Here is a 24135-nt window from a genome sequence, read left to right as displayed (position 1 = left end):
CTGTTCTCATCCGCCAAAACGAGAGTGGGAAGCGACTGTCAGTTTGGGCAGGTAAAATTGTTTTTTTTTTGTTTTGTTTTTATCTTAATAATTGCACATAGCAGCAAAAGAGCAAGCAGATGTTTACAATGGCAACAAAGAAGCCCACAAATCAGACCAGTCACTGTTGCTCTTTAGGATTGCGGGTGATGGATAAGTCTGTGTGATACCGGGGATGAATCACATCCTGGATGATACCAATCAGACTTTTTTTTTTTTTCCCGACCCTTTGCGAGAGCTGTACCTGTAGTCTGCAGCAGTAGTTGGTGGCAGGCGTCAGGTCTGAGAGTTCGCACTGTGTCGCAGAGCCGCAGTAGATCAGCTCCATCGGCTCGTCTTCCCTCCCCCACTCCAAACGATACTCGGAGATGTCAGTGCCCGAACCCTCGGGACTCTGTGGCGGGAGAAACATACGTTTAGTTGAGGCGGAGGATGAAAAAAATAACTAAATACATATAATCAATCAATGGTTATTTGGAAGTAAACGTTTGAATTCAAAATACAATAAAAAAAAAAAGTGAAGCTGTATTCATATCGGGAGAGATTGAGCGAGAGACGGAAATGAGAAATGTCTCGATACAGCGGAAGAAAAGGAAATGTGAGACTGAATTGAACTGACAATAATGATACGGCGCTCTCATCTTCTAGACATCACCCAGGAGTCGCGCTTTGTCAACCCAACGCTCTTTTCAACAGCAGTTTTTTCTCAGAGTAGAATCAGGAGGTTTTTTTTTTTCTTTTCTTCACACACTTGAGGAACTCACAGTACAAACTCTCTTTTTCTTTACTCAAAGAAAGTCTTTTTGTATTTCTCACCTCCCAGTTGAGTGTTACACAGGTGCTACTGGTTAGAGTTATAAGTGGCGCCCCGCACTGTCCGGGAGGACCTGCTGCAGTCGTAACCTGTGTTGGCTCAGAATGCTCACCGAACTAAAAGAAGGACAGAAAGAGGGCGCGGAAATAAAGGAGATTCAATGCACATTGTGTGGAAAAAAAAATAAACAAATGACACGCTCGGATCCCGGCTTTGAGCGACGTGGAACGTTTGACATTACGTGAGGACGAGTACATTTTCTTTTTGTTTCATCATTGGTCAATTTTTTTTTACTACTTTGTTTCAGGATGATGAAACAGGATGTTTTAGTTTTTTCCAAGACCCAGAGCAAAATACCTGTCTATGTATGGATGTGTGTCCACGTGTACTGCGGCAAAACATTGCCAAAGTGGCTCATTCGGTAAGAGGTGATCCTGAGCAGGGGTCGGCAACCTTTACCACTCAAAGACCCATTCGGACTTGTTTCCCAACAGTAAAGAAAACACCGGGAGCCAAACATCCCTTTTGAAATTTGAAATCAATTAACACGGCATATAATGTTGTTGTTTTTTTTTTGCCTTTATGCTATGTATAAACAAATATGTATTGCATTTTTTTTTTTTTTTTTTTTTAATCAATGACCAACTGCAGAAATGAAATTATATTTCTTTATGCAACAAAACATTTTAAACTACGGAAAAAAAAGACGTTGGTTTGAATGTTACTTTTAAGCGAAATACTCCATGTCTATTGCAGTCCTTCTTGTATTTACGGGGGGGATTTAAATTATTTACCGGCAGCAAACCGAAAAATGCCGTCCTCTCTCTGTGTTCATCTTTTTACTGACGCGTGCAAAAAGAGCGACAAAAATATTTTTACACGATTTATTTCGATGTTACAAGATCGCCAAAATCGTGCAAAAAATTGCAAAAATGAACAAACTAAAATAAAATAAATTTTGATTAAATACGATTTAATTATTTCCAAAAGCCACAGAGGGGGCCGCATCAGAGGTATCAAAGAGCCGCGGGGTTGCCGACCCCTGGTCTAGTGTTAATATCACATTTAACAAAGGAACGCCGACCTTCAAAAATCAAGTCGTTCCTGTGAATCATTAAAATAAAAATACTGATGATCGACTGAATATATTCACTTCAAAAATTATAATAAAATAAAAGCCATCGCTTTGTGATGTTTGGAAACGATTTCCTCACCCCAGCCTCATTGGCGGCCCGCAGCCGGAAGCTGTAGGTGGCGCCGGGTAGCAAGCTTCCGACGGTACATTGCAGCTCAGACCCATGGTAAACTTCTTCAGGCTGGGTGTCCCCCTCGCTCATCTCCAGACTGAAGACGTACTCCTCGCACACTCCCTCCGAGGCCGGGGAGTCTGGCGGGAAACAAGGAAAAGAGAAGAATGCATATGAAGCGATGGGATGGCACGCTTTACGCATTCGGGGATTTGTATTTTGGACTTGACCCCAGCACGGCGACAGTTCTCTTTCGCTCTGGAGGCAGGTCTATCTTTCAGCTTCGCTACGATTGCACTGTGTTGAAAGTAGTAACTGACGATGACATTTGCGGTATATATACACGACCTTTAACTCGAGCAAATAATTGTGGCCGTACAATCTGAGGCTGCGCCGATGTTGCCAGCTGTATTAAACAAGCGGAGCGTCGGTGTTTCAGGACGGGAAACTCTGCCTGCCAAAAAAATAGCAGTTCTGTTCTGCAGTAATGGAGCCATTAGGGCGACTTAACTCCGATATGAGGCTATGTTAGGCATTTAATGGGCTAAATTAGAGGTCAGTTAGGTTGGTTGACTGAAGTTACATTAGACAAATCCGTGTAAATATATCAAATTGGCCAGAGGGTAATTAACGCGCCCCCTCCACCCCCACCTCCCGGCCGTACATAAATAAATAAAAACAAAATATAATTTAGATTATAAAAATGAACCCGGTATATGTTTGCACTCACCCCACTCTAACTGCACTTCCTTGTGTTTGGCTTTGCCGACGACCCTCGGCGGCTTGCAGGGACCTGGCGGGACGCTTAATGTGCGGACTGGAACACTCACAGTGCACTGAGAGGAGATTGTTACAAGCGGTGGAAAAAAAAAAAAATTAGATATATATACATATATATACACATACATATATATATTGTAGTGAGTCACGAATGTTGGGATTTATGTTGATGCTTGTTTTCTGTGTGACTTTGGGGTTGCTGGGAATTATGTGGGTGTGGTTTGGGGTGCAATAAATTCTGTTTTTTTTTTTTCACCTGGAATTGCACAGGAACAGTTAGTTGTGTTGCAGGCGCGTGTGTAGCGGCTGCGGCTAACAACAGCTATTGCTCATGAAACACATGTTTTACCGTCAACCAGGTGTTTCCCTGACTATTCCCTGATTTGTTATATCAGCATGACAAGATACTTGTGACTAGAGAAAAGTCTTATCATGGCAGAAGTTGTCATTGCGCGTGTTTGAATCTCACCGGACTGTGTCCTCCTGTAGTGATGCTACACACACGTAGGCGGTAGACGGTTCCGGGTGTCAGACGCTCACACACACATTCTGTTGCCGGGCCGCTGTACGCTACCTCCCACTGGCTTGCTGTAAACAAACGCGCGTATGAACAGTCAAAGCAAGAGCTAGGGTTTCAAACCCAATTTAAGGACAACATATATGAATATGACATTTTTCGGGTTTGTCCAAATAGAATATCAGATAATAAATGCCCTTTGAAAATGCTGGATTCAACTCAAGGTAGGAGTTCAAAAAATGCGTTACAAAAAATGAAATGATTCAAACGGCAGCTGTTCCCGGGTGGGGAGGAAAAAAAAAGACGCCAGATACGAGCTCCCTGACAGATGGGTGGTTGTCAATCTGAGTGATTATTGCGTACACAGTTGCAACCGTGGAAATGCGGACTTTTTAAAGCAAATGCCCGTTTGCTTTTCTGCAGTTCTGAATTTCAAGTGCTATCCTGTGAATTCTTCTGCATGCACTGGACTCAAATGAGGGTAGACACTGTTAAATTAAAGGTGACTGTTATGCCCCGGATCAAACAAGGGAAAGTTTGGTTTCCATGACAGCAGGTCTTAGGACACGCAAACACCGCTCATTAAATTTATGCAAAATGAGTTTCTGGTCATTTCAGGGGAGCTACACAGAAAAAAAAAAAAAAAAAACCTCTGGGGGGGGAAAGAACGCAGTATGACGGATGGCGCATCCGCTGCTTCACAGATGGGAACGTACAAAACGACGGCGTGGAAGAAATAGCGGCGAGCTGTACCTTCCGAGCATCCTTCCGAGATCTCGAGCAAATACGTAAGAGCTTCTGAGCCGCCATTATCCTGGGGAGGATCTGCGGAGAGTTAAGACGGAGAAAACGTCACACGCCGTTCCAGAAGGACTCACAGGTCGAAATACCGCGCACTGTGATCAGGCCCTGACGGGCGGTCAAACTAACCGACTCCGCTCGGCGAATTTTCATATTCGGTAAAAAACCGTAGATGTTTCGTATGCAGCTGAAGAGGAAAATATTTGCATTTACCCCATGAGACGGTAAAACCGTACGGCGTCGACGCGATGACGCAGGGCGTAGACGGAGGACCGGGCTTGTCTGGATTGGTGGTGCACACCAACACTTCACTGGGACTGCTCTTTCCCTCCATGTTTGATGCAATCAGCTACAGAGAGGAGGAAAAACCCACGGGGGTCATAAATGCATGAGGCAGGGTTACTGTGATACTGATTGAAAGTCAGGTCACAATATTCAGAAGATTTTTCTTTATTTGCAATTCTGATGTCTGGTATTTCGAAAACAAAAATCTCATCTTTCATATAGTCTGAATAAATTAGGGGCAGGACACGGTTGAAAAAAATAGTAAATTAGAGACACTGTAATTAATTACTCGAAATTAATCAAGAAAAAAGAAATGCAAGTTTGTGCGATAAATGAATCAATATACTTCAGCTTAAACTTCGGAATCTCTTTAATTCCCCGTCCGTCTACGACGTAGACCGATAGACACCCGCAGGAAACACTTCTGTCTCTCTTCACTACGACCAGTTTGCTTCTCTTCTATTCTCATCCAGCTGCTGGATTTGTTTTGAAATGGTCTTTTTGTAATTCTCATTGACTGAATTTATCTGCGGCGCCTCTTGCAACCCACTTCTACTCCGCGGAGTGAGTGGTCTCCCGTCCACAGACATCCATCTTGCCGGTGCATTTGTCGATTAATCTGAACTGGACTCGGACATTTGGTGCCTGAACTTGATATAAACCTGCATATTTTAGTGATGCTATTTAACATTAGCGACAGGCGTGCTAGCTCCAAAAGCACTGTCTCCTCTGCCTCATCCATCATGCTATCACTGCGTGTCGCCTACATCTAATACTACAATTTTTATATACATATATGTCCTTTTTTTTTTTTTTTTTTATGTATTTACTTTCTTTCACTGCTTCTAGATTTTTAGACTTTTTGATACAGAGTATTCTTTTTTGCAGGCAATTTGTAAGCCCTAGTCACCCAGGCTTCCTGTGTATTTCTGTTTTTTAATTCAATCTTTATTTTTTAATTTTTTTTTAAATTAAAAAACCAGAAATACACAGCAAGGGTATTCTTTTTGTGCAGGCAACTTGTAATCCCTTAGAGAAACATTCCACACTGGAAATTAAATGAAACGCATGATTTTTTTTTCATTAATAAAAAATGAATGCATTCAAGCTCCAGCCCTAGAAGAAACACAATGCATGTCTGCAGAGTGACGAAGGATATTTTGATTTTAGCTATTATTCCGAATGGATAAGAGCATAAACATCTTAAAGCATCTAAAAAAAAAAATTAATAATAAAAAAATAATCATTTTCTATAAGGCTTGAAAAAATCTGTTATAACTGAATAACTATTCGCCGTGTTTTATTCTTAAACCGCAGATGTTCGTGATGTCAAAGCTGGGACTGCTGGACAGGTAGCTCGGCTTGAACGGGCGGGAAGGCAGAGGAGAGCGGAAAGGGTGAACCAGAGGTGGGATGATGGGAGGAACAGGAGAAAATAGACATGTAAGAATGGAGTGTCGGCCGGAGAGGATTCAAAGGAGGCATTGTGCGTCAACAGAGGGGAACCTTAAGAGAACTCTACCCATCTCCTCTGATTAATAACAGCCATTATTCTCTGCTTCTTCACCTGTGATAGGAAGGCCTTCATTTCTCTAAAGCTCCCCTCCGTCTCCAACGACAATCAATCCCCTCCGTTCCTGTGCACTGACCGGGAACACGGCGAAGAGGCGCGGGAGCGCTCTGCGATCAGATGGACGCGCCGGGACCGAACACGCGGAGGTCCATGCGGCGTTTAGTTTTTCCTGTGATTGCGCCGCATGAACGATGCCGATGAAAAGGTCGCGTCGCATGCGACCGCGTTAATGTGCACGCAAACACGCCGGCGAGGATCTTCCTGCTGGAACATTTCGCTTCGCCGCCGTGTCATATTATGTGTAATGCCCTACGAGCAGGCCAATGTTCTCTGTGCTCAACGGCCGGCGATTTGCCCCGTTTCACCATCAGCCAAATCACTGGCGACCCTCAAGTAGCAGAAAGCTACTTTTTTTTAATGGACCGACTGATATTGCATTACCAGACAGACTCCTGGATTGAATGGTACCCTTAAAAAGAAAGAAAAACAACACCTAATACTACAAAATTTTTATATATATATATATATAGAAAGAAATTTTTTTTTTAAAGTATTTACTTTCTGTTCACAGCTTCTAGATTTTCAACACTTTTTGGTGCAGGGCATTTTTATTTTTGCAGGCAATTTGTAATCCCTTAGTCATCCTTCCTGTGTATTTCTGTTTTGTGTTGTGTTGTATAACTGGCCACTTTTTTTTTATCATATGATGTTTCCAATATCTTTAACAACAACTCATATGCTGAGTCAGCCTCCTTTTGTTCCTAGATGGCATTCCAATTTACCTTTTTTTTGATAACATTCAGTGTCTGCTTTGTTCTAATTCTCTCTTATGCTACATTACTCTGACATCTGTCATCCTTATTATTGTAACTATAAACTAAAAAATTACTCATTTAATTGACTTGTACACCACTTTAACCGAAGGTGCAGAAACAAAAAAAACAAACAAAACAACATCCAAATACAACCATTTACCCTGAATTTATACTGTGTACTCCTCTTCAGGCCTTGTACAGTACAGGTCAAGTTTTCTCCAGTGTACTTTGGATGAAAGTCAGTTCCCTGTTGAAACATAACGTTGACAGTGGGTGTGAGTAATTTCCTTTCCAGGGGACGTATTTGCAATCCATGTGCCGATGGATGCGATAAATGCTGAATTTGCACATATGTGGGAGTGAAACATCTGCCGAATTATAACATTTTTCCTTCCAGTTCCATCCATCAACTATATTAAGTATAACCCCACCCATCCCTCAAGTGGGATACTTGTGATTCAGAAGAGCAGTTTATGAATAGTAAAATGCACGTTAGATATCATGTTAATATTTAAAAGTTTCAATTTTGATGTGTAGATCGTGGCGCACAAAAATGTTGATAAATGTCAGGCTTTCGGCGACCGCGTAGGAAGAAGCACTCACGCTGTTATCCTCCTGGATCTCAAGTGTGTATTTGAGCTGTTCCTCGCTCGGGCTGCCCTCGGGACGCCCCCACTCCAGGGTGACCCAGGACACTCCGGCCCTGACCAGACGCGGTGCCAGAGGCAAGGCGGGCAGGGTGCCCATGGTGTAGAACACCACCTCTGTACTGAAGCCACTGTGTGGAAAATAAACAAAACAAAAACAAACATCAACTATTGCAGGATAATATTGATTTATTCTTGATGCAGAGATGTACTGTAGTTTTGTGCATGCATCCAATTTGCACTGCCATTACTACTGAAACGAAATGTACCGTATTTTCCGCGCTACAAGGCGCACCTAAAAGGCCTAAAAACCGACAGTGCGCCTTATAATCCAGTGCGCCTTATATAAGGATCAATATTGAGCCGCAAAAGGTCTCGCAACTACGGGAAGCAGCAGCAGACTCATTTTCTCCCGTGGAAGAAGTTGGGATATATGACTGCATAAAGCGTGCATTCTTATTTACATTTGTGTCAGAGTGTGTGTGTAAAGACCCAAAAACGTCTCCTTTCAAGAGACAGGCTTACGACGCAGAGGTTAAACTCAAGGCTATCAGTCACGCAGTAGAACATGGGAAAAGAGCAGCAGAGGAAGCGACAAGATGACCTGCACCAAGTAAAGACGACCAAGCAGAGTTTCCAAGGGAACAAGAATAAGAATAAGAATAAGAAAAACTTTATTAATCCCGAAGGAAATTGCAACAAAGTGAGATGGCTACAGTTAGAGGGCAAACACTCGAACTTAACATCAATGAATTTAGAGGCGGTCCTTCTTGGTGCTTTCGTTTTATGAAACGCTTAAACTGTGACAAGTGGAGTCGGTAAGAGCGACCGGTACGTACGGTACCGTATTGTGCAGGGGTCAGCAACCATTCACACCCAAAGAGCCATTTGGACCCGCTTTTCCACGGAAAAGAAAACACTGGGAGCCACCGTTACTTTTTGACTTCTAAAATAAAGGCACCACTGTATGCACTGCTTTTTCAGATTTCCCCTACCTGTGGTTTAATGTCTCGACAAATTGACGGCGTCTTGGCGGGTATACTGGCTTCCAAGAGTGTGACGTATATTTTGAGCGTCGAAAAATTACATTAATATTTTATTTTAATATTTCAAGATCACAACAATCTTCCAATGTAGAACTACAATTTAAAAAAGGAACTAACACAAATAAAATACACTTCAATTAAATATTTATAATTCATTTTCCCAAGCCACTCGGAGCCGCAGTGTGAGGACGAAAGAGCCACATACGGCTCCGGAGCCGCGGGTTCCCGACCCCTGGTATTGTGAATGCACTAACTTGTTTTGGGAGTGAACAGACTTGTGAGAATGTTGGTTTGTATTCTATTAATAAAGTTTGATTGACTTATCTGACCGTTTTGTTGCAGTGCACCTTAAATATGAAATTCTTTTAGGTATAGGCCATTAATTGAGGTGCGCCTTATAATGCGGTGCGCCTTATAGTGCAGAAAATACGGTACTTGCAATTTCACAACAAGGGAGGCAGGAGCAGGATATATTACCCACACCTGCACCAAAACAGGAATTTTCATATTTATAACATTATATTTGCTTTATCTTACAAAAATCACTGTTTGTAAAGAAGATCAGTCAATAATCAGCCAACGTGAAAATGATTGATGTGTGTCCTTGTGCTGCCGCATCACTCTCCAGATATCAACATCTTCGCAATCCGCGGTATAAAAGCGCCAAAATGAAAGGGAGGCTGGATGTGAATTGTAAATTCAGGTGACATGGCAAGGTGAGCATTTTTTTTTTTTTTTTTTTAAGAGTCATAGCGGAAGAAATTTAAAAAAAATGTCCCTATCACAAATCTGATTTACCTAAAACAAGGATGCCTGTCCTCATGTGACACAACATTATGTAACTACGTATGATGGTGTGATCATTTTTTTCCTCAGTGCATCTGTGTGTATGTGTGTGTGTGGGGGGGTGGGGGGTGATAATATGGCGACGGTACCTTGTGCCGATGTCATTGTGCGCGGCCACTCTGAACGTGTAGCCGCAGGCGGGGAAGAGCCGTGTCAGCTTACAGTGTTTCTGGCTCCCAAAGTAACATTCTCTGAAAACACTGTTCTTCTTTCCCTGCAGAGGAGACGGAAGGGAAAAACACAGGAATAACTCAGACAGAGTGCAAGATAGCAAAGAAAGAAACTGTGTAAGGACGTAAATCGCCCGTCATTACCGCCTGTCTGAGTTAAATGTTGACATCCATTGGTATTTTTTTTATTTCTTTCTTCATTTTTATAAAAACTAGTAAAGCCGTGACAGATGACGGACACTGAAAGAAAAGAGAGAATTACCTCATCCCACTCGAGCAGGTAGTTTGTGATTTTGGATCCGTTGTCGCCCGGAGGCTTTGGACATGACAAGAGACAAGAGGGAGAGGACAAAAAAAAAAAGGAAAGGAAAAAAAGAGGAGATAAGCCGGGGATAAGACACAGATTCTGAGTCAGACAAAATACCTGTCATGTTATTTTTTATTTTATTTTTTTTTTGTTCGGCTTCATATCCGTTTTGAAGTGACCTGTCCCTTTACTGGTGACAGCATGAAACGATAAAGCAGGAGGAGATACCTGATAAGGTGAATAAAAAAAAAAAAAGGAAACTAAAGCTCTAAATAACATAACTTTTTTACTGTTAACCAACGCTGCAGGCGGCAACAAATACAGTGGGGTAGACATGTTGGAATTGGACGTAAAATCAAGATTTTCTGGTACCTTCCACTGTAAAGTGAGGGTGCTTTTGGTGCGATGGGATAGTTTCGGGGGTAACGGGACATCGGGGACGCTGCAGTGCGTGGTGAAGGAGCTTGCCTCTGAACAAGAGCCACGGACCGAGTTGTACATGGCAGACACCCTGCGGACGAACACGCAAGACGACATTATCAGAAGGCGCCGTGGATTCGGGATGAATCAAAGGCGGACAGATTATCGTACTTATTATAAATGGAAATTTTCAAACCGTGATATAAATACACATCCCGTACCGTACGTGGTAGTCTGTTGCCGGCCTTAGGTCTTTCAGGTGATATTCCAATTCTTCACCACTGTGTGACACACACACACACACACGTGCATCCACACAAAAAACACACAAAGGTGAGAGCTCCTGATGCCGCACTCACATGTAAACCGTAAGATGGGATTTTTTTTCAGCCTGGGATTGGGACTGTGCGTCCTACCTGTATATGATGCGGTATTTCCCATCACGCCCTTTATCCGAGAGAGTAACCTCGTAGGAGCACGACACGGGCATCCCGTTGTTGTGTCTGCTCACCAGCCCCGCAGGAGGGGCCCAGGACAACTGTGCAGCCCGTGCCTGCACATTGGACACCTGCAAGGAGCAAAAACATATAGCGTCATTTCCGGATTATTGAATATAAGCCGCACCGGCTGAACATAAACAAACCAAGAAATATGTACATATACAGGCCGCACTTGTCTATAAGCCGCAGGTTATTACGTCGATATTTGCACAGAAACATTTTTTAACGTTTTATTAAATACATAATGATAACATCCACAAATACATACTGGAAATGCTTTTTGTTATGAAAAAAATAAAATAAAAAATATATACATACAAGACTGTCTCTGAAAATTAGAATATTGTGATAAAGTTCTTTATCTTCTGTGATGTAATTACGAAAACAAAAATGTCATACATTCTGGATTCATTACAAATCAACTGAAATATTGCAAGCCTTATATTATTTTAATATTGCTGATTATGGCTTACATCTTAAGAAAACTCCTATCTCCAAATATTATATCATGAAAAGGTAATTTTTTTAAATTTTTTTATTGCATTACAGAAGATAAAGACCTTTATCACAATATTCTAATTTTCTGAGACAGTCCTGTACATACATTTGTTTTTGTTCTATACAGATCATATTTACATTTTATTTTCTTATTTTTTTATTATTTATATGATATTTTGTATTTCATTTTTGGCCATGACTCCCTTGAAAAAGAGGTTTTTAATCTCAATGGGACTTTCCTGGTTAAATAAAGGAGAAATAGATAAAAAAATATATTATATATTATTATTATAAATATACAGATTTAAAAAAAAAAAAAAAAAAAAACCCTTTTTCTTTTTTTTTTAATCCAAGGAAAAATCAGATGATATGCATTTTTTTTCCTTCTTTATTCCATGTGTTTGTCACATCTGTGAGTTCTGTTAAGTGACTTTCCAAGACCTTGTGACATAAACACGGAGATGTTAAGAGAATAATTTCCCTCCAATTCAGCACCGCGCCTCTCTCAGCTGATCCTTCTGCATTTTAAAGACGTTAAAAGCGTGCATGACTGATCTCGCGACCTCAAACCGCATGTACGGCAGCACGCACGTTGAGTGATTCCAGTCAAAGCTATCGCCTCCATCTTTTCTGCACGCTCGCACATCGGCGTGCGTGACCCAGAGAGCCATGAGGACACGGCTGCACTGTACCAGTCAAATTAGCGTCTTACATTCAAAGCGCACCTTAAATCACGGCCTCCAGAACGATAAATAAAACAAAAGTAAATTAACTGCAGACTCAATAAAAAGTGAGCGTTAAAGATTTGAGTGTGAGGGTTGCCGTACAACGCGGCACGGGCGTGATGAAGCGAAACCCTATTAAAAACATTAAAAGAATAACTGATTATTTTATAAGAATTGGCGCGCGCCTCAGTACCAATTAGCCGAGCGGGACAAGTAAATCATTTACGTGAAGGGCCTGGTTATATTTTAGTTGTGCTGCAGAGGGGGTGCGTCCAGATCGCCTCGGGGATAAAGGCTGCTGTATTTTTCTTTTTTTTTTATTATTATTATTTGGCCAGAAAGTTAAGCGGTGCAGATGTTGGCCCAAGGCGATCTACTGGAAGTCCTGGAACAAACTGTATGGGGTCATTAAGCCCCTTTACAAGCCTTTTATATCTAATTATCCCTGTGGATTTGGATATAAGGCCGATTCATTTAATTCTTATGCACGTAAAGCAGTAATTATTATATTGTCAAATAGTTTAATGCACCACACTTTGATGTTGAAAATAGAGACATTTTTTTGGTGGCATCGAGCTGGCCGGTGCTGCGTGTTGACAAATCCGATAGGAATTCATTTCTGGGGGATTAAGGGATACGAAATTGTTTAAGGATAATTCAATCAGGAGTCGAAAACTCTTGCTGCGGCTAATCTGTCTCGATCACACCGCGGGTGGATTAAGGGTGTTCCGTGTCGCAGATGCGGCGGCGCTGTGACGAATGGGGATGGGATTTCAGATCAGACAGTTATTAAATCCTGTCTTAGCAGGCGAGCGGCGATATTCTCTCCCCTCCGCGCCTGATCATTAACTGACAGCAAACAGACGCTTCCAAAGGTTACGCGGAACCACGGACCTCCAAACGGCGGCCTTCGCCCTTCAACTTTCTCTCTTCATCACCCCGATTTCTGGGGGTCCCTACCCCTTTTTCTCGTTGCGTCCGTTCTACCGCATATCTGCTTTACGGCGGAGCATTTTCCAGAATTTTTACAGGGTGTCTTTCAGAAACAGACGCGGGTTCTGCTCATTGACTGTTCCTGAGATGAACTTCTGAGTGGAAGTAATTTGTTTAAGAGTTGCAGCTATTGATCTTTTCTTTTTCTTTTTTTAAACACAGTCTTGTTGTTGTCTAGAGCAGACTATCAGTGAAGTATCTGTGATGAAAAACTGAGGTGGTTTCCTTCAAGGGAGGAAAAAAAAAAAAGAAATGGAAAAATCAATATTTCATCAAGCTATTCAAAAATAGTCTTGCGTATCTTACTACTTGAAAAAAGTGTTTGGAGGAGCCTTCTGTATGACACCATTTAATTGATTTTCCAGGATAACACGAGACTTCCCAGTTTTTTTTCTTGTTCTCACATTTTCCATGTTTTCCATGACTGGAAGACTGGGACTTCAGAGTTTCCAGGATGCGCTGATGGGGGGAGGGCGGTTACCGGGGCGACAGAGGATTTAGATTTGTGACGAGGAAAAGGTGATCGAGGCCTCCGTGTTTTCTTCTCAGAAGTGACACCACACACGAACACAGAATTGGACTTAAAGGTCGTCCCAGGTTAAGAAAACATGTTCCTGTATGTTAAGAGGAGCAAAAATCTTGTACCTCCTCTTATCACCTCTGCCGCATTCTCACTTTGAGCCAGTTTCCCCTCATTCCGCTCTCTATCTCTTGACCAGCACACACTAACACAAAAAAAAAATAATAATAAAATCTGTGCCAACTGCAACTCGGAGAGGAACCTATGAGCGAGTGGGACCTGGAACCTTCTCTCTTGGGAATATTTAAAAAAAGGAATAAATAAATAAAATGAAAAAAGAAAGTTCATTTCTGACGAGGAGCCATGGCCAGGGGGGAAAAAAAATGAATGAATTAAAGAAAAAAAAAAAGGGCATGGACGAGCAGATGCTGCCCTCACGTGGCCACGCTGGGCTGAGCTCTAGCACAACTCCAGCCCTGACAGCTCTCAGGACGGCGGTGACGCACTGCATTTACCAGTCAACCCCCCCCCCAACTCACTGAAAGCATCTGATTTTCATGTTAATCGCAGAGACAGGACGGAAAAATGGAAAATACATTAAAAAAAATATCATGCGCGAGCTATGTCTGCATCAGACAAGGGGGGTGATTGATGAAAGTGGTTAAAACCATGTTGGGTTCAACCGTGTGTGTGTGTGTGAATGTACACGTGCATGCGTGTGTGTGTGTGTGTGTGGGTGTGTGTGTGTGTGTGCAGCTGTGGGAAAAGGTATGCGTACCAACCTGTGGTTTGTCGATTGCAGACAGCATGTCTTGAACACGCTTCCCCTCTGAATCATGATCTGAGGAGACGAGAAGAAAAAGAATCATCAGAAATCAACTACAAGGACATTTTATACACATATATTTTTTTTCTTTTTTTTCTTTTTTTTTATGTGGATCAGAAAAAACAAGGGCAGGCTTACAAAGGACTTGTAAAGAAAGATCCTAAATGGTATATGTGTTGCCAGTTGGCTCAAAAATTGTAAGACGTGAGTACAAAATGATAAGTTTAGAAAAAAAGAACAAAAAAAAAGGACTCTCGAAACATTCATTTGATCATTCAGATGCGGAAAAAAAAAAAGAAAAAGATCTCGAGTCTCAAAAATGGTTGGACATAAGCATCTTTGGCTGAGAATGGAGAGGCACGCAATTTTGCAAAATAGCACCATTTTTCTTGATTCCCGGAACCCATTATACTGTGATATCCGCGTACTTCACTGCCAAATGCCAGCTGGGGTTCGTGTGAAAATAAAGTATGTGAAGAGAATAAATAAATTTAAAAAATCTGACTTGGAATCCCCATTTAACCTCTACACAATAATAAAAAAAAAGGATTTAACTCAGTAATCTGCAAAATTTTAGAGAAGGGGAACAAAATTCCAAGTTGAGAAAAAAAACCCTTACTTATAAATTCCTGAAACAGATCGATTGAACAGAGACAACAAAAAAAAAAAAAAAAAAAAAAAACAGATTTCATCAAATCTCATGTCTGGTTTGAGTTATTAGTAAATAGAAAGTTTCACCCAGATTATCATGAAGTATAATTTCAACTGGCTCACCCAGCAAACAACAAAACTGAGACATTGAACACAATATCAATGAATAGCAGAGAAGGATAATTTATTTCATTTTTTTTTTTTATGATTTTAAAATTGTATGCTGTTAATACTGCTTGATTAAATATTACTAATGCACATTATACTGTCCCCAAGAAGAAGAGCCTCATACTTTTCTGGTGTTTCAGCGCGGAAACATGATTTTTGTATCAGCAAAAAATAAAAATGTAAAAAATCATTAGATGATCATTCATTAGATAATGAATGATGTTAACCATTTCACTTTAAGTTATTTTTAATTTGAAATATAAATGCAATGTCTCATTTCGGCCGGTTGAGCTGCGACAGAGCTGGGATCAGAGGTCAGATCCGACGTTTCAGACGCCGCTTGTCTCCGAGACGAGCACTCCCTCTTTGTTAGGAGCGTTTCAGTCTGTCGGACAGAGAGGTTTTCAATCACATTAAGTCATTAACCACTGAAAGTTTTATGAATTTGTTTTCCTAGAGGGGCCCCTGTTGTCTTTATTCACTTTCCTTTGAGAAAATGCGATTAAACTTTACATGTTACGTTCAACCAACCAACGCCAAATCGTCTCGAGACGTCTTTGGCGAGCTGGACACGAATATTGGGAAACACCAAATCATATCCGCAGACTGCTGCCAGCTTTTCGGATTGGACGGGGGTGCTGGACCCCCTGTAAGGGGGTCAGGTGGGCTGGACTGCTCCAAGGGCATGAGGATGTTGATTTGTGGAGCTGAAAATGCAAGAAAACACTCAACCATGCAGAGATCTGGCATCTAGAGGTGATTTAGTGGACACAAGGGGTTGTCAAAAGGGCAACTGGAGGTGTGTGTGTGTGTCTGCGTGCGTGCGTGCGTGTGTGTGTGTGTGTGTGTGTGTGTGTTCGCACATGTGTATGTAATGGAAGTTTTCCCCCTGTGTGATCCCCTGGATTGAGGTTTTTCCGACCAGTGGAGGCCTGCTTTCTCCATCCAGTCTGACCACTGTAAATCACATAGGATTTATAAGTGTGTGTGTGTCTATGTGTGTGTGTGTGTGTGAGAGAGAGAGAGAGAGAGAGGCAGTGTCATTAATACTTGACCCATTTGGAATCCCGCCTGTTTAATCAATGTCTTATAGTCGCCTGAGATTGACACACACACACACACACACACACACACACACACACACTTACATTACACAGAGACACAACATGAGCACGCATTGTAAAGTCGAGTGCACAAACTCACAATGCACTTGTGTGCAGAGCAGCTTGTGTTTCTCAGATCAGTGTATTCTTGGATCAAGTGATGAATGAGAGATTGTGTGGAAAGTGTGTGTGTGTGTGTGTGTTAGTAGCTTAGACCCTCTGACAGGTTCTGTGGAGGAGAGGGCCTTTCTGCGCCTGGGGGTACACTTATGAGTCATGGCAACAGTGATGTCATGGAAGCACAACCTCAACTTGACCTTTGTGTGTGTGTGTGTGTGTGTGTGTGTGTCTGTGTGTATTTAACGGAATAAATAGCACCAAAAACATGCAAGTGTGTGTGTGTGTTTCTAAAGGCACCCTATCAGATTTCAGGAGATTGGTGATTGAAGTCAAGCTACTGTGCGTTTGTGTTTCCACAAAAGATGGAAGGCCATATCCTCATTTAATGGTCGAGGCACTTTGGGACTCCCAGATCCAGACGTGAGCGGCTCAAATGGGCCGACTCGTCGCGCGAGACGACCGGAAAAAAAGGGTAGAATACGGCCTGTTTTAACGCCGCGGACGCGCAGCGACTTGTCTAAGGAGGCGAACCCAGCCGACACAGGCGGAGGGGTAATTCCATTACAGTATTGTTTCAGCTGTCACATTAAGGGGGGGGGGGGTGCACACATCAAGATGTTTTTAATCAAACCACATCCATAGATGGCACACGTCTCCTCCCAACCGGACAGTTTTACAAGGTATGCTGGATCCCACCTTGAATTTCTTGTTTCAGAAGCAGGAGTCTAGCCTGTGACATCATCTGTGTCTGCAGAAAGACGCCCCCACCTGCCCCGTTTGTTTAAACCTCGCCAAACAACGCCCAGAGCTCCGTCCCGGCTCAGGTGAAACAACATCTGCGGCCGCCACAATACACATCATTAACTTCGGAATGATGCGTTTTTGGCGGCTCGGGCGCGCGCTAGACGGGCAACGGGATCGGACCGTGCAGCAGTCACTGCTATTAATAACCAATCTATATCACTATGTTGCCTGTATGATCAATAATAACATATAAATGCCTTTTTTTTTTTCTCTAAACATTCATAGCATTTCTTCCATCTTTATGCCTAACAGATTGACAATATTTGCTATTTCCTGATGTTTTCCATGTCCAGCTGCAGTGTTGTTAGAATGTCATTGTTGGTTAATATGAATATAATCATGCGTGTTAAATGGGGAAAGTTCCTTCTAACTCAAATCGGGATTTGTGATCGATCAAATATTTTATCATCATGAAAAACAAAATATTTTAATGTGTGTTTTTAGTGCGTATATTATTAATAATTCTTTTATTATTAATAATATACGTACAATAATAATTCATAGTGTATAATAATTATTATAATAATCAGTGTATAATTAGTGTATATATTTAATATTTAGTATATTTTATTTAAATTATTATATAATATTTTAGTGTGATTTGATATTTTAGGGAATTTCATTTAATGAGCCTGTATAAATGTATCTAAAAGGGGCAATATTCATTTACTGTTTCAGAAAATAAAATGCGTGTGAAATTTTAATATAATCAAACCGTTGTTGGGCCCGATGGTGTCTTGATGCCGATCCAAACCAAATTCAACAGCAGTAACGCTGCAACATCAGTAGGTCAAAGGACAAAGTGACGTAATGAGTAACACCATTGAGCTGAGACTTGACGACTTGCTGCCGAAACAGTAACCGATTCAAACCCGAACACGGAGGCGCACAAACACACTCCGCCGTCCCTCACCTCTTGTCTACTCTGTTTAGTTGCTGCCCACGCATCCTCTCTTCCTCTCCGAGTCTGACCTTACATCCTGTCTGCGTCTGACCGCTTGTGATGTTTGCCGAGGACAACCAGACGAAGCGAGGGAGCATAAACGGACGGCAGGAAAGGGAGATGAATGAAGAACCGGGGGAGGGGAGGAGGAAGGGGAAGAAGGCGGCGGGCCGAGCCAAAACCGGGCGAGAGGGGGATTGAGAGGAAGAAACAGAGACACTGTGGGATCAACGGCGGAGAGAAAGAGAGAGAGAGGAGTCTGGGTAAGAGATTAGGTGCAAAAACACAAGGAAATTGAGAGAAAAAGGGAGCCAGAAGAAGAGAAAGGGGATGAAAAGAAGAGGACGGATCGGGAGAATGTGAGACTCTTGCACAACCTTAATCAACATCGCCGGCCGCTGACGATGAAGAATAGTTCAATGCGAGTTCAAGCACCTCCGACGACTTTTTTCGCAGAGGGTGACCTTTCCAAAAAGGCACGCATTTATTCAACGGGAATCTGAAGGTCAGGACGGGGATTATCCACCCCCCCAACCCCCCCCCCCAACCCCAAGCGTAAAAGCTGTGACATCACAAATTTGGGGAATTTTAACGCGTCACCTCAGAAGGATATTAAAATCCTGTGGACGACATGCAGCAGTGAGTTAATACTCATCTGCTACAAATTTCTCAACTTTTATTGATGATTGTGGGAGGACTGCAACCTGAAGCATTTCTGCAAAGAGTTTTTTTTTTTTAAATTGTGGGGATAAAAAAGAAAAAAAAAAGAAGTGAGCCAACATTATTGTCTGGAGTTGGTTGAGAGGTCGGGTCTGTCGCTTGTTGTCTACGTGCTAAACCCGATGCTTGAGACAAAAGTTTATTCGACGCCAGCATCCTCTGAACCACGTCGACAATACAGTCTTCTCCAGCATGCAGAAACAAAATGTTGAAAATCCTTGTTTTCGTTCAAATCAAACTATTTCGCTCACGATATGGACATGCCGTCTCCTTCAACTAGTTCCTAAAAATAAACGCGTTTTTAAGCTTTGATTTTGAATCAAAGCGCCAGATGTTATCTAAACTTTTCCGTCACTTACTCATAAATACAATCAAGCGTTTTTTTTTTTTAAATCTGTCTCAAAATTTGGATGGGGTCCAGTCGCCGGTCAGCTATTATTGTCCCTGCAGAAAATAAATGTGCCCGACTTCCTCCACCCTTGACACTAGATGTAAAATCGACGGAAAGAGCTTTGGAAAAATACTTATTGCGATGTACAAACACGCTGTGGATTAATTAAAAATTCAAATGTAAATTTGGCCCCTAGCCTTTGCGTTCTGCCCCCCCCCACCTACTGCCCACCGTCACTCCTCCTTGCCGCCTGCGAATGCGTGCTCACAATGATAATTGTTAAATGCTGCACACCTACGGGCTTAGAAATTAATGTCATCGCTTGCAAATAGGGGCTACAGTGAAAATGAGTCATTTCGAAAAGCAAAGCGGTCGCATTCCTCCGGCATGACGGCCTCTGTCTCAGTCAGTCTGTCTGCGCTGGGACAGAAAAAGACCTTTAAGGCCTGGAGGGGAAAAAAATGTAAAAAATGCGGCAGTGGCTGCTCACTCAGCCCCCACTCGACACACATGCATGCAGTGTGTGTATGTGTGTGTTTTTAAAAGTGAGATAGGATACCCATCTTTAGAGTCCTCTAATCAAGAGGAACAAAGCAAAGCGACGGACACTCGGCTGAAAGCAGAGGGAACAGAGAGATGGTGAGATGAGAGGAAGGACAGGCGGTGGAGGACAGAAAAAGAGGGAGAAGAGGAAAGAAGAAAATGGGGACTGAGAGGCCTTGAATTCCACACTATTATCATCCGCCGCATAGTGAGCATTCCATCTGTTCAACAGCTGGCCTACACACACACATACACACACACACACACAGACTAGGCGGAGAAGTGGTCGGGACATGCCTGAAATTGTGGTCGTCATGGCGAAGGTTTGGTTCTCATCGCCAGAACTCTGACCATTTATAAAGGGGATTAGACTGGGAGGGGGGTCAGAGTGGGAAACTGGCACTGAAAAACTGAGAAGTTGAGTTAGGAGTTAGAGAGGAGAAAAAAAACACACACAGAAGGACACACACACACACACACACACACACACACACACACACACACACACACACACGCAGACAGGGAAACACAGTCTTTTCACCTGATTTCTTGGGCGTCATATCATGGAGAGAACTTTCAATCTGTGCAACAAAGCTACCACGTCTGCAGGATGAACTGATTTGCTCCATCATGAAAGGTTTTCAGAGCCAGAAGTGTGTGTGTGTGTATGTATGTGTGTGTCTGTGTGTGTATGAAAGGGGTACATGTCAGACAAGGGAAACACTGTTTGCAAGAAGAACGCTTCTTACACTGTACACTTGTGCCCGAAATAACGGCATCCTGTGTCTCATTTGGACTGAAACTTAAAAAAAAAAAAAAAAAGTTACTATAAGAATGCACAAAACCTAATTTTCTACATTTCCGCCTCCACCGGATTTCTGCAAATAACTTTCTTATATCACTTATGGAGCAGCCCTCAACTGACACGACTCCCTCCCGATAGAGCAATTCCTGCCAAAACAACATAAAGCGATATTTTCCCAAAACAGGATAGTTGTGTGCGTTTCGCGTCTGTGGAAGTGCGTCGTGCTGTAAACGCCGCAGTGACCTGGCTCGGACGTGAGGGATTATGGGAGTTGAATTTCTCAGGACCCTGACCCCATCTGACCCTGCTCAGCCCAAAAAGTCTTCAGGGAGTGATCTTTTTTTTTTCCCTGGCAGACAGAGAGGAGGACGAATGCGCTGTCGGATGTGTGGAGGACGGCAGCGGAGGGTTACAGTAGCGGGAAAACAGAGGGAAAGGCAAACAAATACAAGAACAGAGAAGAAGAGACGGAATACGGCAGCAGACGTAGTGATAGAAAGCCAAAAAAAAAAAAAAGTATGAATACATTTCTTCGTTCTCTGACTTCTATCAACAATAAACTAACTCTTGAGAGGATTATCAAAATAAAAGTGCATGATGAAGGTGTAAAATGTATTCATGATGCGTTATGAACACAGTCACCAATCATCTAATACAACATTACAAACTCATTAAAAGTTGTACATACAACAGATGATTGTATAGATATATGCACTTTGTGAGTGTGTGTGGATACTCACAAGCATCAGCATGATAGCACTGCAAGATTAATGTTATTCTCAATTTTTAGAGCCTGAAACAGCCTGAAAACTTCATAGCACATAGACTTTTTTTTTTTCAAAACATAAAAAAAATCAAAATAGACCATTAGCTTAATCACTCATATCTATAATACCTTATTATTATTATTATTATTATTACTACTCAAGTTCCATGAGTGTCAAACTATCACGATAAGGATAACTTCATTGCCAGGACGCCCTGAGTCGACTCTCCGGAGAGCCGGGCCTCGCTCTCGAGTTTCGGGGGCTCTGCAGGGACCCTATCCATGCAGGGAAATCCAAACAGTTTAGCAGCATGGGAAGCCAATCTGAAGCGAAATATAGAAAATGTAAAAGCCTGATGGTTTACAGTCGTGTGCGCCGCTTAAACACACACACACATACACACGTGTACGAACGCCTTTAATGGAAACCAATAACGCTGCAACCGACAGATAAAGTACAAAATACATAAAGACGTCTGCCATTTTGTGCAGTTTATCTACTCAATTACTTGGCTTGTTGAGGTCAAACTTAATTTTAACCCAGCTGCGGCGGTCGGCAGTACTTAAACGTTACGTATCCCAGTTCTGGTTAATCCCGAGCAGTCAGGTGCCGCGGTTTGATTGTGTGTTGACTTTACCACTTAAATCACAAGGTTGGCTCAGTTCGGACAAGGAAACGCGGGTCGTACTTAGCGATCGGCCAATCAAACCTCCCCTTGTAATCCTACTAGTCCTGTTACATGATAAACGGAAAACGCATTCCTTTAGTGCTAAAGTCATCCTTTGTTCTCAGTCTTCTTTTATAGATTTAAATAACTGCACTTCCGCTCTTCCTTTTTATTCTCATCTTATCTGCGCGGTTTCTTTATTTGCTCTGCATCCTGTCCTTTCCAGCTTTTCTCTGCCACCGCGCTTGCCTTCCATGTTGCCCTGCTAACATGGCCGTATTTGGGTTTGTGGGAAGGAGTCGGGAGTTTGGATGGAGCTGAGATTATCGCCATGGTAATGTACTTCAAAACAGGCTTAGCGAGAGAGAGAGAAAGAGAGGTGGGAGTGTGTTACTACAGTTACAGCAGGAGGGGTTTGATGTTAAAATGGGAGCTGAGTCATGACTTGGTCAAAGGCGATGGGAGCAAATGGCGATGACATCACCGAAACCTCAGAGGACAGTGCGTTCATAAAGCTGATTTTTCCATCATTATCTCCGTTCTAAAACTGTCAGGACGCTGGCGCTGGAACCAAATTAATCCAGAACTCTGGGATAAAACTCGTCTGCATGTGGCACTTTAATTATCTGCTTGGTTGTACTGCATTGATGTCATCAATTACTTTTTAAAGTAACAACTTGAGGAGTTTTTCATTAGATATTTTATACTTCAGTCCTTAAGGGACAGTTGAATTTGCACGGGTTAACCTTTCTTTTAATTTTTACTGCAATACCTTTTAAAGTGGTACGCATTTGAAAAAAAAAAATTGCAAGAAAATATACGTGGTGTATACACACACAAACACACACACACACACACACACACACATATATATATATATATATATATATATATGTATTATATATGTATTATATATATCCCGAACGTCCACAAAGAGCAATCTGTCACTGCTTGCAGCTTTAAAAGGAAGAAAATATCAGTTAGATAATACTGGGTAACTTCTGAACTATGGCTGGAACAGTTTAATTTAATTTCTCAATTAATTGTTCTTTAAAAAAGTTCTGAAAAACTGTTACTAGCATTCCCCTTTTATTTCCGGGGTGTCGCTTTTTCTTGCTCTATAAGGACATAAGAAAGATGAAAAAGGGTGTCCAAACAAAATGGAAAATGTATATAATATATGGTCTAAATTTTGTTATTTTGGCTCATAGCAGGAAATAACCGCATATAAATGTTTCCTTGTTTTAATCTATGGTACTGGCACGCTGACAGGAGTTTGGAAAATACAAGATAACTTATGTGATGTCATGATTAAATACGACTGAAACCGTCTGCTTTGTTTTCGGCTCGAGATGCACTCGAGGGAAGGGAAATCTGGTCATTTATCATTCTGAAAGGATTTCAATTTTCCCTTGTATGTCTTTCATATCCCGTGCAACAGAGCCAATATGGCGGACCCGGCCCTCATCGCACACGTCGCAGAACTTGGCGGCGTCGACGGAGGAGCACGGGGGAACCGGTTCAACTATTCCCGCTGAAAATCCCGGTTTCTCCGAGTGTCGGACAGGAACTCCGATGGTGGTGGTGATGATGACGATGATGATGATGATGATGCGGAGCCAAGATGGAGGAACGGAGGAGACGAGGCTCCACATCTGTTTCTGCTCAGCAAGCAGCTCACTTCTGAAGAAAAGGGCCCGTTGAGCTGGCTTTACTGGGGAATGGACGCCGCACTCGCCAAGTCAGTCTGCTGCCATGCTGGCGCTGGGGCAATAGCCACACACACGTATATACACAAAGAGGGAGCAAGGGCATCAAGGGCAAAGCGTAGGCGGCTGGGAGTGCGTGCACGTCTGGGTGCATGTGCGAGCGGTATTCCGAGTTGGACCATACTTGGCTGCGCCAGGCCAAGCGGCAACTTTGCAGGAATGTTTGTACTTCGCTCTTTGACTCTCACTCCGTCTTTCCATCTTTCTCCTCCCTGCGATGTTGATGCAGGGAGTTCTGGTTCGTTTTTTCTCTCCTCGACCGAACCCTTCCCTCCATCTATCTCCCTCCCCTCCGGCTTGTCCTTCAAATCCTCC

General features: G+C 42.4%; 1 protein-coding gene across 1 annotated transcript in view; it reads right to left on the bottom strand.

The window, feature by feature from the left end:
• Positions 1-24135, bottom strand: part of fndc3ba (fibronectin type III domain containing 3Ba) — a 104378-nt gene that overhangs the window by 18488 nt on the left and 61755 nt on the right. Inside the window, exons 8-22 of the mRNA XM_086156364.1 lie at positions 14326-14384; positions 10724-10875; positions 10529-10588; positions 10260-10398; positions 9843-9896; positions 9500-9624; positions 7475-7649; positions 7032-7118; positions 4412-4547; positions 4151-4222; positions 3350-3468; positions 2831-2936; positions 2068-2240; positions 856-969; positions 284-433 (exon numbers count right to left, since the gene is read on the bottom strand). Of these exons, the coding sequence (XP_086012490.1) occupies positions 284-433; positions 856-969; positions 2068-2240; positions 2831-2936; positions 3350-3468; positions 4151-4222; positions 4412-4547; positions 7032-7118; positions 7475-7649; positions 9500-9624; positions 9843-9896; positions 10260-10398; positions 10529-10588; positions 10724-10875; positions 14326-14384 (1721 nt within the window). The remainder of the gene's footprint in view (positions 1-283; positions 434-855; positions 970-2067; positions 2241-2830; positions 2937-3349; positions 3469-4150; positions 4223-4411; positions 4548-7031; positions 7119-7474; positions 7650-9499; positions 9625-9842; positions 9897-10259; positions 10399-10528; positions 10589-10723; positions 10876-14325; positions 14385-24135) is intronic.

This window comes from Fistularia commersonii, chromosome 1 (assembly GCF_037954325.1).
Source record: "Fistularia commersonii isolate RoL2024-O1a breed Wild chromosome 1, RoL_Fcom_v1.0, whole genome shotgun sequence".
In the NCBI taxonomy this organism is placed as follows: Eukaryota; Metazoa; Chordata; class Actinopteri; order Syngnathiformes; family Fistulariidae; genus Fistularia; species Fistularia commersonii.
This window is presented reverse-complemented; position numbering and strand designations above follow the sequence as displayed.